The sequence below is a fragment of the Netta rufina genome (genome assembly GCF_964035555.1).
Source record: "Netta rufina genome assembly, chromosome: 2".
In the NCBI taxonomy this organism is placed as follows: domain Eukaryota; kingdom Metazoa; phylum Chordata; class Aves; order Anseriformes; family Anatidae; genus Netta; species Netta rufina.
This window is the reverse complement of record NC_140124.1, coordinates 154558497-154573403: the sequence shown is the minus strand read 5'-3', so window position 1 is coordinate 154573403 and position 14907 is coordinate 154558497. Positions and strand designations below refer to the sequence as shown.

Sequence of the window (14907 nt, the reverse complement as noted above, 5' to 3'; positions counted from 1 at the left end):
ATCTAAAACGGGAAACTGGGCTTCTTACAGCTCGCAGGATAATTTGTTTCCTACCTTGCAAAAAAATATGAGTCTTTTAAAGTGGAATAAACGAACCAGTTGCTCCTCTCCCCTCTGGTGCCCTTTAATCAGTTTACCGTCCTGTTTTCCAGCCACGATTTTCTTAGTACTACCAGTCTGATACTCTGAAGATGGATTTTTTTTTTTTTCCTAGCGTGTCTGTAAAGAGCCTTGAGCACAAAGTCATTATCCGAGAGCTACAAACTAGAATTGATCTGTTTCAGGCTTAGCATAATTTCCATGTCTGGGCTGACCCGAATGTTATTGTCCAACAGGTTTCTGAAAATGTCAAGAGCCAGAGGGGAGGTCCCGATGAAATTGAAGTTCTTCCTTCCCTCGGAGTAACTGAATTGTAAAGTCCCCAAGCCCTGTAAATAAAAGGGAAAAATTGGTAATGAGAAGGGGAATTAATAGGATAGTCTCTCACATGATTTATACAGCTTTCAAAAACTGTTGCATTATTGTGTTTAAAAGTGCTGGTCTACAGCACTTTCACACCAGGAAGATAAGATTAAAAAACTGGAAGGGGCAGCTCTGGGAATTAGAAACTAAAAGAGCTGATGGATTTGAAATGAAATAAAAGCTGCTATTGGGGAAAATTTATTTTGAAGCTAAAATAGTGTGGCTGCCAATAAGGTATTCAGAGGACTCGCGTGTTTACCTTGATAGAGATGTCACGTTTCAATTTACTAGACAAGTACTTTTTTTTTTTTTTTTTTTTTTTGCAGCTACTGTTGTCATTATGGAAATCGCCTGAATGAATCCCTGCCATGTAATACATTATACCCTAAATTGGAATCTGAGGCAAAATTACCACTCTGCAGATGTGATGTCCCGTTGAGACGGGTGTGCAAAGTCATGTCATTGCAACCCCCCAGAACATACTGCTCTTGGACAGGGAAATGGTCAGCCAGAAGTTTGAATGGTCTTTTAATTAGAAGGGAGAAAAATGAGCAGGCACTGATGCATCTGCAGAGCATCTGTCTTTATTAAAGATTTCTTTTTTGGTGAAGTTATTTATTTTGAACTCTTAGTGTTGATAATGAAATACATCTTCACAGTGAACCTTATTTTAGTGAGACAAGGACATCGGTTATAGTATCAGAAGGTGATATTCGCTTCTAACGCACTGATTTCTGTACATTTCTAAACTGTGCTCTCCTTCCTCTCAAATATGTAGATGTTAACTTTATTCTTGCTGCAAAAATGTCTGAATTTGTAGGTATAAGCATAGAAGTGTTGTCTTACTCATACTGTTACTGCCTCGTTAATGCATTCAGAATGAGATTAAATTGATTGCTCCTGAAGTAGGCTACCGTCAGAGCCATCCAAGTTCCTACACCTTTCCATTTCTTTACCAGAAAGTCTTCTCTTTAAACACAGCTCTTGCAAAACAAACAAAATTTTCAGTACTTTTGCAAATCAGTTGCATCTCTGTTCTAAGTCTTTGGCTGATAAGAAATGGTGTTTCTCTGTTGATGTGGAAAAAAAAAAGGTGGTACACCATAACCTGGCTTCTTGGAATATGATCATTTAGGTGAATATATAGGCATTCATTTAAATCATGTTTAAATGCTAGTGTTTGAATACTTTGATGATAATTTCCTTGATGAAAACTCATGCAAAAGTGGTCAATGTTGCTGAAGTAAGGATGGGGAAGCTAATTATTGTTTAATTACCATTTTAATTGTTGGTTTTTTTTTTTTTTTTTTTTTCCTCCCCACAATTTGCTATAGGGAGATTTTGCTAAGAATTTCCATCCCCTCATATTGTTGAGTTGTCTATCATACTTTTCTCTTCCCTTGAAAGAGCTTTAGAAGTTTCCTAGGCAAACAAATTGATTGTTACACTGCAGTGTAGGAGGATTTAGTGCTGCATTTGTTTGAGAATGTTATTGCTCCTGGAGCTTCGTTGTTAAACCGACTAACTTGTGTAGTCCCTGCTCTGTTTTCTGCTCCGCTTGCACCTTTTTTATTTTATTTTATTTTTTCAGACTGCATGGAAATAATCTACGGTAGTGTTAAAAGGAAGTTAATAAGTTAATGAACATAAAATAAGAGTGCTGTAGGAATTAACGGAACTGAATAGGAAATGCATATTCTTAGAAGAATTTTTGTGTCAGCAGAAGCCAGGATCACAGGATGAATTATTTCTTTTCTTTTTTCTTTGTTCTCTGGCTATTTATCTACAGGATTTAGTACAAGAAGAAAGAGACTGAAGATTCTACCAGTATTTCCAGGAAAAAAGAGAAGTTTTATTTTACTTTTTATTAGAAACAAACTGAAGCAAAGGCAGATCATGACTAAATATTTTTAAAAGTTATCTTTTTCTAGTATATAATTGCTATGCTGTTTACTAGTAGTTAGCCTATTAAGATGATATAGCATAATTACACGTTAGAAAGACATGTCTGTAGGTATGCCAGACAGATAACAATTCTGGAGATGCTGTGGATGACATAAAATAAATGCTTTGCAAAACCCTGCCTACCTGAACATGACTTCTATCTGCCAACAGTGGTCATCCAGAGACCTCAGCTGCATCCCTTGCTGTGCATTTCTTGCAGTAGATGAAATGCCTTGTGGAGGTTGGGGTTGGAGGGAAGATGGAGCTCGCACAGCAGGATGTGGTCACAGACCATCAGTCAGGCCAGAGCCCTCTCGTTACTGGGAGAATAACTTTCACACCGCTGTTCCCTTACTCTTGATTCCCAAGAGGAAAATAAAATACCTGAACCTGGCTGCTAAAATTCTTAAGATCTGATGAAAGGAAAGGTTGCTCTGACATACTGGTTTTATGGCCCATTCCAGTTTGAGTAAAGGGCACTTTTTGCCTACAAAAGTAATGACAAATCCCAGAATCATAGAATGGTTTGGTTTGAAAGGGACCTTAAAGCCCATCTAACTCCAACCCCCTGCCATGGGCAGGGACACCTCCCACTAGATCAGATTGGCCAAGGCCCCATCCAGCCTGGCCTTGAGCATGTCCAGGGATGGGGCATCCACAGCTTGTGTGGGAAGCCTGTTCCAGTGGTAAGTGAAGAATTTCCTCCTGATGTCTTATCTAAATCCACCTTCTTTTAGTTTAAGACCGTTATACCTTGTCCTATCATTAGCTACCCAAGTAAAGAGTCCCACTCCATCCTTTCTATAAGCCCCCTTTAGGCACTGGAAGGCCTCAATGAGGTCTCCCCAGAGCCTTCTCTTCTCCAGGCTGAACATCCCCATCTCTCAGGTCACTTCTTCAGGCTGCCCTACAGACAGCAATAAATTTCTCTTCCCATTGAACTGATGCTGTCTCCTGTGCATTTATAACATCTGCAAGTTATTCCCTTAGCCAAGCAACTTCGGAAGGGATTTGACTAAACCAGCATGGACCATAGGCATATGAGCAGGTCACCTGTACTTTGAATGGCGTAAGAGTTTTTAAGTAAATCAAGCTGTTGCATATTAGGGTTTCTGGTGGCATAGAGGTCTGATATCTTTTTCTGATTCACCAAATTATTCAAGTGGGTCTTTTCACTTAACCTCAGAATATGACCATGATGCCGTAACTTGTTTTAGATGATTCATCTGCTCTGGGTAGTCAAATGGACAGATGTAGCAATCCATGCCCTTCAAGGCTATAGAAACCATAAAGTAAAGGACCGCTTCTTCCCTTTCAATAACTTTTTTGGCATTTTATTGGCTTGCTTTTATTTTATCAAGGTAAGAGGAACCAGCATAGTGACCCAGGGTGCCAAGTAAGAACCCAAAGAAGTTTTATATCCTTCTAGAACTTCTGCCCAAAAGGAACAGCTTCCTTCTTCTCTCTGTCTGGGTTTATTATTTTTGCTAATATGAAAATAATGTAGACTTGGTGTAAAAGTTGTAGTTCTGTCATTCCAAGTTTGGGCATCACTCCCATAAGCCGTGATGCTGGAGGACTGTTCTGGGCCGGTGTCCTTGGCAGCTGAGGACGAGCAGCACAGTATTGCTCACATATATATATATATATATCTCCATGAGCTGGTGTTTTTACAAAGACAATGTTTTCTTGAATAGTTTCAAGCAAAATCCATTTAAGATATACTTTTAGGGGTCAAGTTTAGGATTGTTACTGCCTATTGCCTTGTCTTAAATAAAGAAATTTGCAGATGGCAATAACCCCTAGAACCTCCATTTGTACATTGACTGCTTAATGTTTTTTGACAGTTGAGTACATTTTAGGTTGGATGAGGGGAAATGGCCTCAAGTTCCTCCAGGGGAAGTTTAGGTTAGATATGAGGAAAAATTTCGTTACTGAAAAAGTTGTGCGGCATTGGAACAGGCTGCCCAGGGAAGTGGTTGAGTCACTGTCCCTGGAGGTCTTCAAGAGATGTGGAGGTCTAAAGATTGGACCAGATGATCTCAGAGGTCTTTTCTAACCTGAATGATTCTGTGATTTTATTGCTGAGCTTTTTTCTATTTTTTTAAAAAGTTTGAATGTTGATCTTTTTGTGTTCCCCCTCACCCCCCCAGTTTTCAAATTTGGAATGCAGCCCCAAACCTTAAATTTCAGAAAGAGAAAAAATAATGTGTTGATCACAAAGATTTCACTCATGACATTGTTTTCATTGTTTTTTTTTTTAGATTTATTAATAGATTAGTGTAAAAAATGTTACCCATATGGCAGTGCTAAATGCTAAGTAGTAAAAATTCTATGTATGTTGCCCAAGGATTTAAAAAATCAAAACCAAAACCCCAACCTCCCCAGAAATCTTTTCCTGAATTCATGTTGAAATGATGACTGATACAGTGCCAACCAATGTTTTGGGACTTGCTGGATGCTCGAGTCTTCAGAATATCAGGCTATTTATCTGGATGCTTGAATATAACACCAAAGCCTTTTTTTTTCCCTTTGAATTTTACTAGAAAATTTGGAAATTTTCTGCTCAGGACTCGAGAGTGAGACAGTTAAAAGCTGCTCAAATATCCAGAGGAGCGGGACATTCTCTTCTAAACCCACCTATGAATTTCCTCCTCTCTTCCACAACCACCATTTTATACCAGCGACTGAAGGAAGGAAGCAGGCTTTGTTTTAACTCCCTTGTGGACACAGGGAAGCTCCCAAGAGAATATGATTGTGTCTCTTCTGCACAGGCAGGTAGCTGTCATCTACAAGTTGAATGCAAGCCTTGAAATTCGGCACATCACCTCTTGATCGCATGGCTTATGCAGCAGAATAGCCCTGGCTGCCTTTATAAAGGTGGTGCTTTGCAAGTATGAAGGGAAGGCCAAAGTTTGCTTCATAGTTTGTGCAGTTTGCAGTGCTTGAAGAGCTTCAGAACCTGTTCCAGGAAAAGTCCCCATAAATTGTAAGAATGCTGTCATTAGTTGCTTTGTCAATAGCCTGAGAAAATGGTAAAGAAGAGAATGAGTACTTATCTGACGGCATTTACACCTGAAGAGCCAAGAGGCCAAACTGATTATTTTCTGTTTTCAAGACCTGAACACCTGGAATTCAGCAAAACCTGATTTCAGAGAAAATTTGTAGCTGTACGAAGCCTGAAGAAGTAAGAAGAAGACACGTGTAGGCACAACGTTGTGTTCCTGCAAACCTGGCTGGGCATCTTTGTGAAGCTCATATTTGTACCACGGAGATGTTAACCCAGAAAATCTGCCTTCATGGTAACTTCTAGCAGAATCAGAGTGGTTGTGCAAGATGGGAAACAAAAAGCCAACGTGGATTGTAATAGTTAAAATCCAGGATAAATGGTCTGATACGTTTCGTGCTACTGTGGCATGCATAGCTCTGAATTACTGCGCTGAGATAAGGAGGGTATTTATTGTCTAAGCACATGTGAAGTGTGCATCTGAGCACATTACCCTCAGAGCATTGCTGTCATCTGATTGTCAGATGCTACGTGCATCCCAGTGTTTCTCCAAGCAGTGAGTGCCTTACAAAGGATAGCATTAATGACACAGAGGTTTCATTGGTGAAGGGATCACAAAAGAACTGATAAGAGGAGTTTCCCAGGAGAAAATTGGTTTCACAGAGAATCTCACTTTGCAGGAGCTGGGACAGAAGGGCCAATCATGTCTTAAATATTTACGGCTTCCCAGAATGAGGTGGGAAACTGTATGGCATCTTGATGATGTGACACACGTAGGTGATGCGTGCGTAGAAGGTAAATACTAAGTGCAGTACTCACACTGGTATCTTGCAGTGTTGCATTCTTACTATTCAGTTTTACAGTGGAACAGTAGAAAACATATTTACATTCAGAGTAATAAAAAAGAAAAAAAGTTTTTCTGTGTAGTAAATCTGACATTCTGAGATGCAAAAAAAAAATCTGGGGGTTCTGGGTAGCAAAAGTAAGCAGTGGGGCTACAAAAAAAAAAAAAAAAAAAAAAAAAAAAGAAAAAAAGTTACACCTAAGGCTGTCAAGAAAGCTGTGCCCTTCAACCTTTCCTGCCATGAACGTACTCTGTATTTGAAGCCCCAGGCATCAATCTAATCCCCAGGAATTATTCTCGTGTCCTGAAATCTTGAGTCCTTGCTGCTGGGAGGAGCTGGCATTCAAGAGCGGAGGATGATTGCTGTGCCTAGATTGTTTAGTTTAGTTTTCAGTCTTACGTATTCTGTGCTGCATGGCAGCAGAAACAATTAGTTGACAGCACAAATGCAGCGATCACTGCTTGTTTTTCCAGCAGTAAACCTGCAAAAGAATATTTCCTCTCTGTAAACAGACCGTCTTCTGATTCCCACCTCCCCTCTAGTAGAGACGGGTAGGATCCTACCATGATGCCATCCCATTTTCTCTTCTCTTGGTCTTCTTCCAAGTGAAGTTCGGATGTTTCACTCCTGAAATCTTCCCTCCTTCTTCCCTTGCTACTTTTTATGGGGATTGTGCCTACAGTTGTTTTGGTAGTTTGGGTTTTCCTTCTCTCGTTTAACGAGAAGAGCAGAGTTCAAAGTCCCCTTGGGTGTATCTGCAGGGTTTCCAGTCGGCAGAAAATAATCAGGCTTGTGAGCTCTGGGGACCGCAGTAGCACTGCTGCGCAGCAGACACTGCAAAACAAGCACAGCTGAGAAGAAATTGAGGTTTTCTTTAAGTACAGCAACAGGGAGCACAGCAGCACGCGAGTGGGCAATGTGGCCCTTAGCAATGATTTCCCAGGCATCTCCAAAGTTTCCCAATTACTGAACTTTGCAAACTATGGGTCTCCATAAAAAGCAAATGCAGGTTTAGCGTTTGTCTCACGAACACTGCCAGATTGGAAAGCCAAGAGGGGGATAGTTCGCTTCAGAAATGTTACTGTCCCAAAATATTAAAACTCAAAATTACCAAGTTCCTTGTGTTATTTGAAGCACCGTGGTATGCTAAGGCTGATAAAGGAAAGCTGCTAACTAAAAACTGAGGCTTGCTAGCTCAAAACTCCCAGGCTTGCACAGTGTAATCTGTATAGAGTAACCTCTGCTACGTGGCCTGGCAATAATAGCAAAACGTAAGCATGTATTTTGGAAAGAAAAGGTTTTATTAGTGAATTAATCCTAGAGACATCATGATGGACCTGCACCTTCTCCGACAGGAGAGCAGCTTGGCTGGTCCCTGGAAATGAGCCTGCATGCACGATGTGTCCCTGGCTGTGTTGGAAAAATGCTCGATCTGGATGTGGTGGGTTTTAAATAAGTGATTGTATGAAAATAGCTTTTTTTTTTTTTTTTTTTTTTTTTTTAAATGAAACTAAAGCTTTAATTAGCTTTAGCAGAAAACAAAGGCCCCAGCATATGTATTCTGAAAACGCACAAGGGAAATAAAATGCCTGTCATGGAAAGAAACAAGAGAATCATTTTCTTCTTAGTTGATACAGTAAAAATTGAAAAAAGCCTATCTATTGATGATTTTTTTTTTTAAATCTACCCTTGATAATTTCAGATTTGAACAGCTGGATGAACTGTGTATCAAGCTAATGGTAGTGTTAATCCCCCAAATCAATACAGAAAATGCTTTGCTTAGATAGCAGAAACGTCTCAACTGGGACATTCGGGATAGAAAATGAAATTAACCATTTCCTTTCTGAACATTTTGAAAGGAATATTTTTCTGACTAAAATGATTTATGGGGGAAGGGGTTTCAGGTAATGTCAAACCTTTAGGCATTTATCTTGTCTGAGAGCAAAATCCAGGTTTTGCAAGTCAGTACAATGAATTGAGATGCAATTCACTGCATTTATTTGTATTTTTAGGCTGGCTTCTGTGCTCGTGCTTATCTCTATCACCCCTACTAACTTTTTAACCTTTTGGACAACCTAACCCAAATTTAAAAGACTGGGAGGGCGCTTAAATGTCATTTAAATTTCTACCAGATCTACAAGAAGGGTGAGATAGCGAGAGCCCAAAGGTTAGCGAGCTCAGGAAGAGGCTGGAGGATTTGCCTATTGTTGTGTTTGGCAGCAGCTAATTTAAAAACCCAAATTAATCCCAGCACTTGCTCCTTTTGCTCGGTGGTGGTGACCTTGTGATGGAGAGGAGACAGCAGCAGAGCTCAGTGTCCTTGGGGAACCAGGCTTTAGTACTGATGCTCTTTGCTCTGGTGGCTTTTGGCATTGCTTTGGCAAATGACTTGGTAGCTTCAGGCATGCTTTGGCCAGACCAGCATGGGACATGGAGGTGGTCCGGAGGGGACACCTGATGTGCATTGAGGGCAGCAGCACCCTGCCTGAGTGCAGAGTGAGCAAACCCATGGCTATGCTGTATTTCCTCCTCAAAGTCTCATTTTTAAACCATTACACCACGTTATTGTTGTTTTACTTGATGATATTTTTGCTTCTGTTGTTCAACATAAGGAGGAGTTATTGTTGTAGATCATTATTGGAAAAAAACCAAACTCGCTTGAGCAATAGTAGCAAACTGAAGTCTCTCTGTGAACTGTCTTTAAGAACCTTCTATACCCTCCTTAAAAATTGGATAAAACAGTGTAATTTCCATGATGTGTGGGTTCATGCCAAGAAATGTCTTTTTCAGTGCCACCCTTCAGTGCAGACTGAACTAGCTGGCTTTGCTTCCTCGTGCTCCTTTGTGCTAGGAGAAGGAGTGTGATTGCTCCCTGGCCTCCAGTTCTTTGGGAAGGGGACTTCTCCCCTATAAACCAGTACAAGACGATCAACCACGCTTCAAAGAGTGCAGCATCCGCAAGATAATTTTAGCAGGAAGGTGAGGTGAGCAACGGGTTTGTTGTGGTGGACATCCAGTGCACGGTAACAAAAGGTATCTGCACTTAGCCAAAACACTTAAATCTTACTGTTTGCTAAGTGCTGCCTTTAAAAAAAAATCCCAAACCCTTAGCAGGTATTTTGAATTTTGGTAATCAAATTCAAGCTTCGACCGAGATTGCCGTAAGCATTGCTGGGCTGGTGATTTACATTAATTTCTTGGCTGGTGTAATGAGGCATAGAGTTCTCACGCGGGGTCACTCTGGGCGTAGGAAATCGTGCCAGTCGGAAGTGATAACTTGCATTCTGTCCTGCCCAGGTGGAATCACAAAGATTTGGCTGCACCAGCCCAGGCTGGAGCCAAGAGCTCATCATGCATGCAGAAACTTGAAAGCTCAGATGGTGCCGTATGTGAATGGCGGGGGAACAGCGACTAGGCAGGAGCAGATACAGTTCGTATGTCAGCATATTTTATGTTTCCATCTATTCTTGACTTCATAATTCAACTCCATTGATATCTATTGTGCCGCCTTCTGCTTATTTCCTTAGCTTATTTGACTACATTTTAAACTTCATTGGTATTGCAGTCCTTTCACTGCTGTGCTCTTGAAACACGCTGAGGATGCATCATTTAGCATGATCCTGCTTTGCTTTGTTCAATGAAATGACGACAGCGGGATGATGTATGCTGTACTAAATATATCCTCAGGGTTTAAAAATGGCATTTGGGTGGACATATGGGGCAGTGCTGAACAACATCAAAAGTCATGCTTAAAAAGGTTGTTTTTCCATAAAATCCGTACATTTTTGACAGCTCTCAAGGTGTGTTGTGTAGCCAATTATTCTTGTTACTGATGTGTTCTTCACAACATGTTTCTTTGGGGTCTGACCTGCACTGTTGTATGTAATAAAAAGATGTTCCAACCCATATGTCTAACACTGGAAGGACGTTCACATAATCTGCAAGAGCTCTTTATAAATGAAAAAGACTTTCAACAGCAAAGCAGAATTTTTTTTTAACTACCCATTTAAAAACTTGGTCAACAATTAACTGAAGGACCAGTAATACCCACTCTGATTTGTAAGGGTGCTTTATTTTTCTTGCCTGATTGACCAGATGACTTTGAGCTGTCATTGAAGGGCTTCTTTGCTGGAACCAGTGACGTAGTGAGACGGAGTGCAATATGTGTAACTCCGTTTAGCATCAAAATGTAAAGAATTGTTCTTGTCACCTTTCACAGCGGAGTGAATAGAATTGCTGTTATTTCAAAGACATTTTGTATTATTGATGGCTAATCACAAAAAGCTATTTCAAATTAAAAAAGAAATTTATACGAAAAAAAAAACAACCTGTAAAGCCATCTGCCCGTAGAATGCAGATTTAATCTGTTCACAGAATCACACAGAATCACAGAATTTCTAGGTTGGAAGAGACCTCAAGATCATCAAGTCCAACCTCTGACCTAACGCTAGCAGTCCCCACTAAATCATATCCCTAACCTCTACATCTAAACGTCGAGAAGAGGTTTCCTTTCACGGGCTGCACACAACTAATACCAGCTCCTGTTGAACAGAAATCACATTTTGCCAATACCATAGATGATTGTATTTGCTTAAAGACTGGTGTAACAGTAAATGCAATCAGGAGGAGCAGGATATCTGTCATATGCCAGATTGTCAGCATGTGCAAAGTTATCTGGAAATACTGTTTTGGCCTTCAGTTGTGTGACTGGGCAGTGGTGAAAATGGAAGGGGAGGAAAAATCTTTTTTCTTGGGTAATCCAGAATCCGTGATCCCGTTATGATGATGGTTGTAGCTGTGGGTCTTGCTGCTGTGTGTGTGCAGCCTCCACTAGAGGAGCGACAGGGTTCCTGTTCCAGCTCTGGCATGGTTTGATCACCAACTTTCCCCACTTTTAGGTGCTCACACATACAGCAGGGGCTTAATCTGTACAGCTGGTAGATAGGCACATATTTCAGCTCCAGAGAGTATGCTGACATTTTTATTCGAAGGGTACCCATCTATCCACCCTGCTTCTTTAAAGTCAACTTTAAGCATCGTGTTCTGCTCCTTTAGTTTTTATATCCACAGCTGTTCCTCTGCAACCTGCTGAAAGCAGATCAAGACATCTGGAGCTGAAGAGAAAGCTTTATTATCCCCGAAAACGGGGGGATATATGGCATACCTGAATTAAAAGGGCATTGAGCCAAAGACAAACACTCATGTGTGCCTACATGAGGAGGACAAAGGCACAATGAAAACGATGAAAATATATATACATATCTTCTGTTTTTATTTAACTTGCAGTAGCAGAAATGAGTTAGTACAGTGCTTCAGGGAAGATACTCTGGTGGACTGGTTGGTTGATTGAGTGTAGCTGACAGGATGGGTTCATTTTAAGAAGAAACAATCACATCAATGGGCAGGAAATAGAATTAAGTTGTTCCTGGCTTGGTAGCTCTCATCACTGGGGTTGAACCTACATTTGAGACCTCCAAAATTCAGCAAAGAAGTGGTATCTGGTGGCTACCAGGTGAGTGGGATGTAGCACCTAGTGTGTGGCTTTTGGTGATTTGTTTTCACCCAGAGACCTCTCCTTGAAAGAGATGCCTGTGCCCAGCTGATTGCCTCAAACACCAGACTGAGGAGAGAAATATCTGTTTCTCTCTCCTTCCCCTTCCTCTGCAGTGCCACACGTATTAGAAATACTTGTATAAGGATTTTTCCATTTTTAATTTCTGCCTCTCGAAGCAGATAATGATAGATTGTTATTTCATGTGCAGAGAGCAGGTCAGCGTTTTGCTTGAGCTGCTTTGTCTTCCATTCACGTGGAACAGGGAGAGTGCAAATGCAGGCAGGTTTATCCGTATCTAACAATAGAAACTGTGGTCCTGTGATGAACTGAGAAATCGTTCAGTCAAACTTTCATCTGATGGATTTGCCCGTGATTTGTTATGCTTAAGGGCTAAGGGAAGAGGAAACAGGAAGGCTTTAGCGCGTGGACTAAACTTAACTTGTGCATTCTTAAAAATGGGGAAAAAGTTCTCCGTCAGCCTTTTTGTGGGAAGTTAGAGAAGCCCCTGGCATGTTAAGCAAGCTGTTGAGATTATGTAGTAATGAATAATACATGTGTACCAGTGGAGAGATCTCACTGCTGATTATTTAAGTGGATTTCTTTTGTGGCCAAACTACTTGTAAAATATGCAGAGAATTTCTTATTGTTAGCAGAAGAGGGATGATGGAGATTGGACAAAGCTGCTGAAGGGTTTGTTATAGGAAGTGGTTAACCACACCGGTTGCATGGTCTTTGGATGATGGGCCACCTGTATTTGCTAGCAAAGTTGGGAGCCTGACCCCACAACGTCAATTTGTCCACCCCCCTGGCTTTGAAGAACTCATCTGGAAGGTATCACCAATGTTGCCCTGAGCCCAGGATGTGGCTTATGGCCATGTTGCTTCCTAGCCCATATCCAGCAGGTTTCATAAGTCAGTGAAATACAGATCCAGGCAGCTCACGTAGGAGGAAGGTTTTAAACATCTTTGGAGCAAGGCTGCAAGTCAAGTGCTTCTGTCGTCTTCACCTCATGGTGTCCTCAGTCCTCACAGCCAATTTCACTGACAATTTCACTTTTCCCTTGAGTAACTGATGGTGTTCTGATGCAAAAATGTGGAATAGCAGAAGTGTGGGGCTCCTGACACAGAGTTTTTGTGCTAGAGGCAGTGTTGGAGACAGATTCCCACATTTTGGGAGCATCCAAGCGATTTGCTGAAGGAAGGTGGAAGCAGTGCTTCATCTTGTGACTATTTCTTTAGGAAGGTTGACACTTGCACTTCACTCAGAGACAAATCGGGATTGTGGCTTTCAGGGAAATGAAACTGCTTCCCTGCTGTTTGAAAGGATTTTGCTCTCAGCGAGAGGCAAGACGTGAAGATGCACCTGTCACCTCCGCGTTTCCTCCCGGCTGAGCTTGAAGTCTCCTCCAAAGCTTGCCCGGATCTGCGGAGTCCATCTGACAGCAACTTATCTGCCCCAGTGCCCTTCACACTTCGGAAGCTGGGTATGTGGCTTCAGCTAAACTGAAATTAGGTGATGAGAGGGAATATTGTAACATCTAGCTCTCTTTCTGAATGCAGCTGTAGCTGCCTTCTAGTACTATAGCAAACTACAAGGCTGGCATCTGCCCAGTGTCTTGTTTTCTGAATTTATTTGGGCTTCCTTTAAAATGAAATGTGCATACTAAAAGGAATAATCAGTTGAAATCAAATATTTTAATATGCTGTGGCTGGAGTTATATGCTGTCTTACTTGCTGTGTCGCTTTTTGACTCATGTATCTCTTATGGAAAGGAGAAAAAATGCACTTAGGGCCTCTTATTTAAGGACTTGAAGCTCATTTATAAATGTGTTTCATGCACAGTGTTTGCATTAGACATCAACTTGTTCCAGTAGCTGATGACATATTCCGGTAAACAGTGATCTTATTGCTAAGAATTAAGTCTAAAATACATTGCATATGATTTTTCTCACACTCTTCACAATAACGACCCAGTTCTTTCTACAACTGCACTTTGACAGTGTCCAGGAGCTGGAAATGCAGTACTCTGCAGAGATAGGGTTCTTTGGTGCTCTTTATTTGCCATCACATATCATTTTTAAAGAAATAAATGCCACCTCGGTTTGCCATAGCTCCTACCACCACTGGTTTTTCTTTGATTTCCATTTTTTCTTCCACATATATGAAAAGTATTGTGCAAGTAAAAGCACTTTATAACTAGAATGAAGTGGAGATAATTAGTGGGACCAGGGGAAGAGTTTTCAGTATTCCTGTGACTTGGTTCATTGGTGACTACTAGATTTTAGCTCAAGAAAAATAATTTTAATGAGCATCTTTGCAGTCTCTGCCCATTGCTGCTTGCCCCAGGAAATACATTTTTACTCCAGAGCTTTCATGTGCTCATCTGTGTCTCGCTTTTGGGGGACTTAATGGAATTTACCCTGTAATTTCATTGAGCGGATATATTGCTTTTCTGTCGTATTTAGGTTACATGAAAGAATTGAGGAAGAAAAAAAGCTGTGCAAGTTTGTTGGTAACAGCAATTGTTAAAGGCACGAATGTTCTTAGAATTATATTATAATAATAGCTTATTTAAAATAATGTGTCAATTATAATGGAACCATGATAATATTGCATGCTGATTTTTTTTATGTGCTGGCACATCATTTAGAGTGGCAAGTTCGTGGAGTTGTTCAGAAATATACTGTAGAGAGATGGAGACATCACCATTAGCTCAGCCTTTAACGGATCTAACTGGGGCTGGCCAGAAGGATGAATTGAAATTAAGCCTTCAGGTGAGATTTAGGCATGAACATAGAGGGGAAAAAAAAAAGAGTACTTTGGTGAACAGTAATGTCAGAGCCAAAAGATCAATCTCCTCTGGGTTTTACCACTTACGTTGTCCTCCTGACCTTCCACGTTACGTGTTGGTGTGTTTAGAGCAACCTTTCATGTAGGGCTGGAAGAAGTTTGTATGTATCGTCCTTTTATAGCATGAATATCTGAAACCAGCAGTGATTGTATGTCTATATAACGTAGTTCAAGCTTCCATAGAGTCACAGAAATTTTGTTTGGCCTCTGGTGGTCATCGGGACCTGGTGCTTGGGAACATGACTT

The 14907-nt window shown here is 40.8% G+C and overlaps 1 protein-coding gene across 3 annotated transcripts in view; it reads left to right on the top strand.

The window, feature by feature from the left end:
* TRAPPC9 (trafficking protein particle complex subunit 9) overlaps positions 1 to 14907 on the top strand; it is a 451894-nt gene that overhangs the window by 280035 nt on the left and 156952 nt on the right. Inside the window, exon 23 of one of the 3 annotated variants that reach the window (XM_084281392.1) lies at positions 2252 to 2362. The exons of the other annotated variants lie outside the window; for them this stretch is intronic. Coding sequence (XP_084137518.1) covers positions 2252 to 2278 — 27 coding nt within the window. The 3' untranslated portion in view covers positions 2279 to 2362. Of the gene's footprint in view, positions 1 to 2251; positions 2363 to 14907 lie in introns of those variants that run through there. 3 annotated transcript variants of the gene reach the window in all.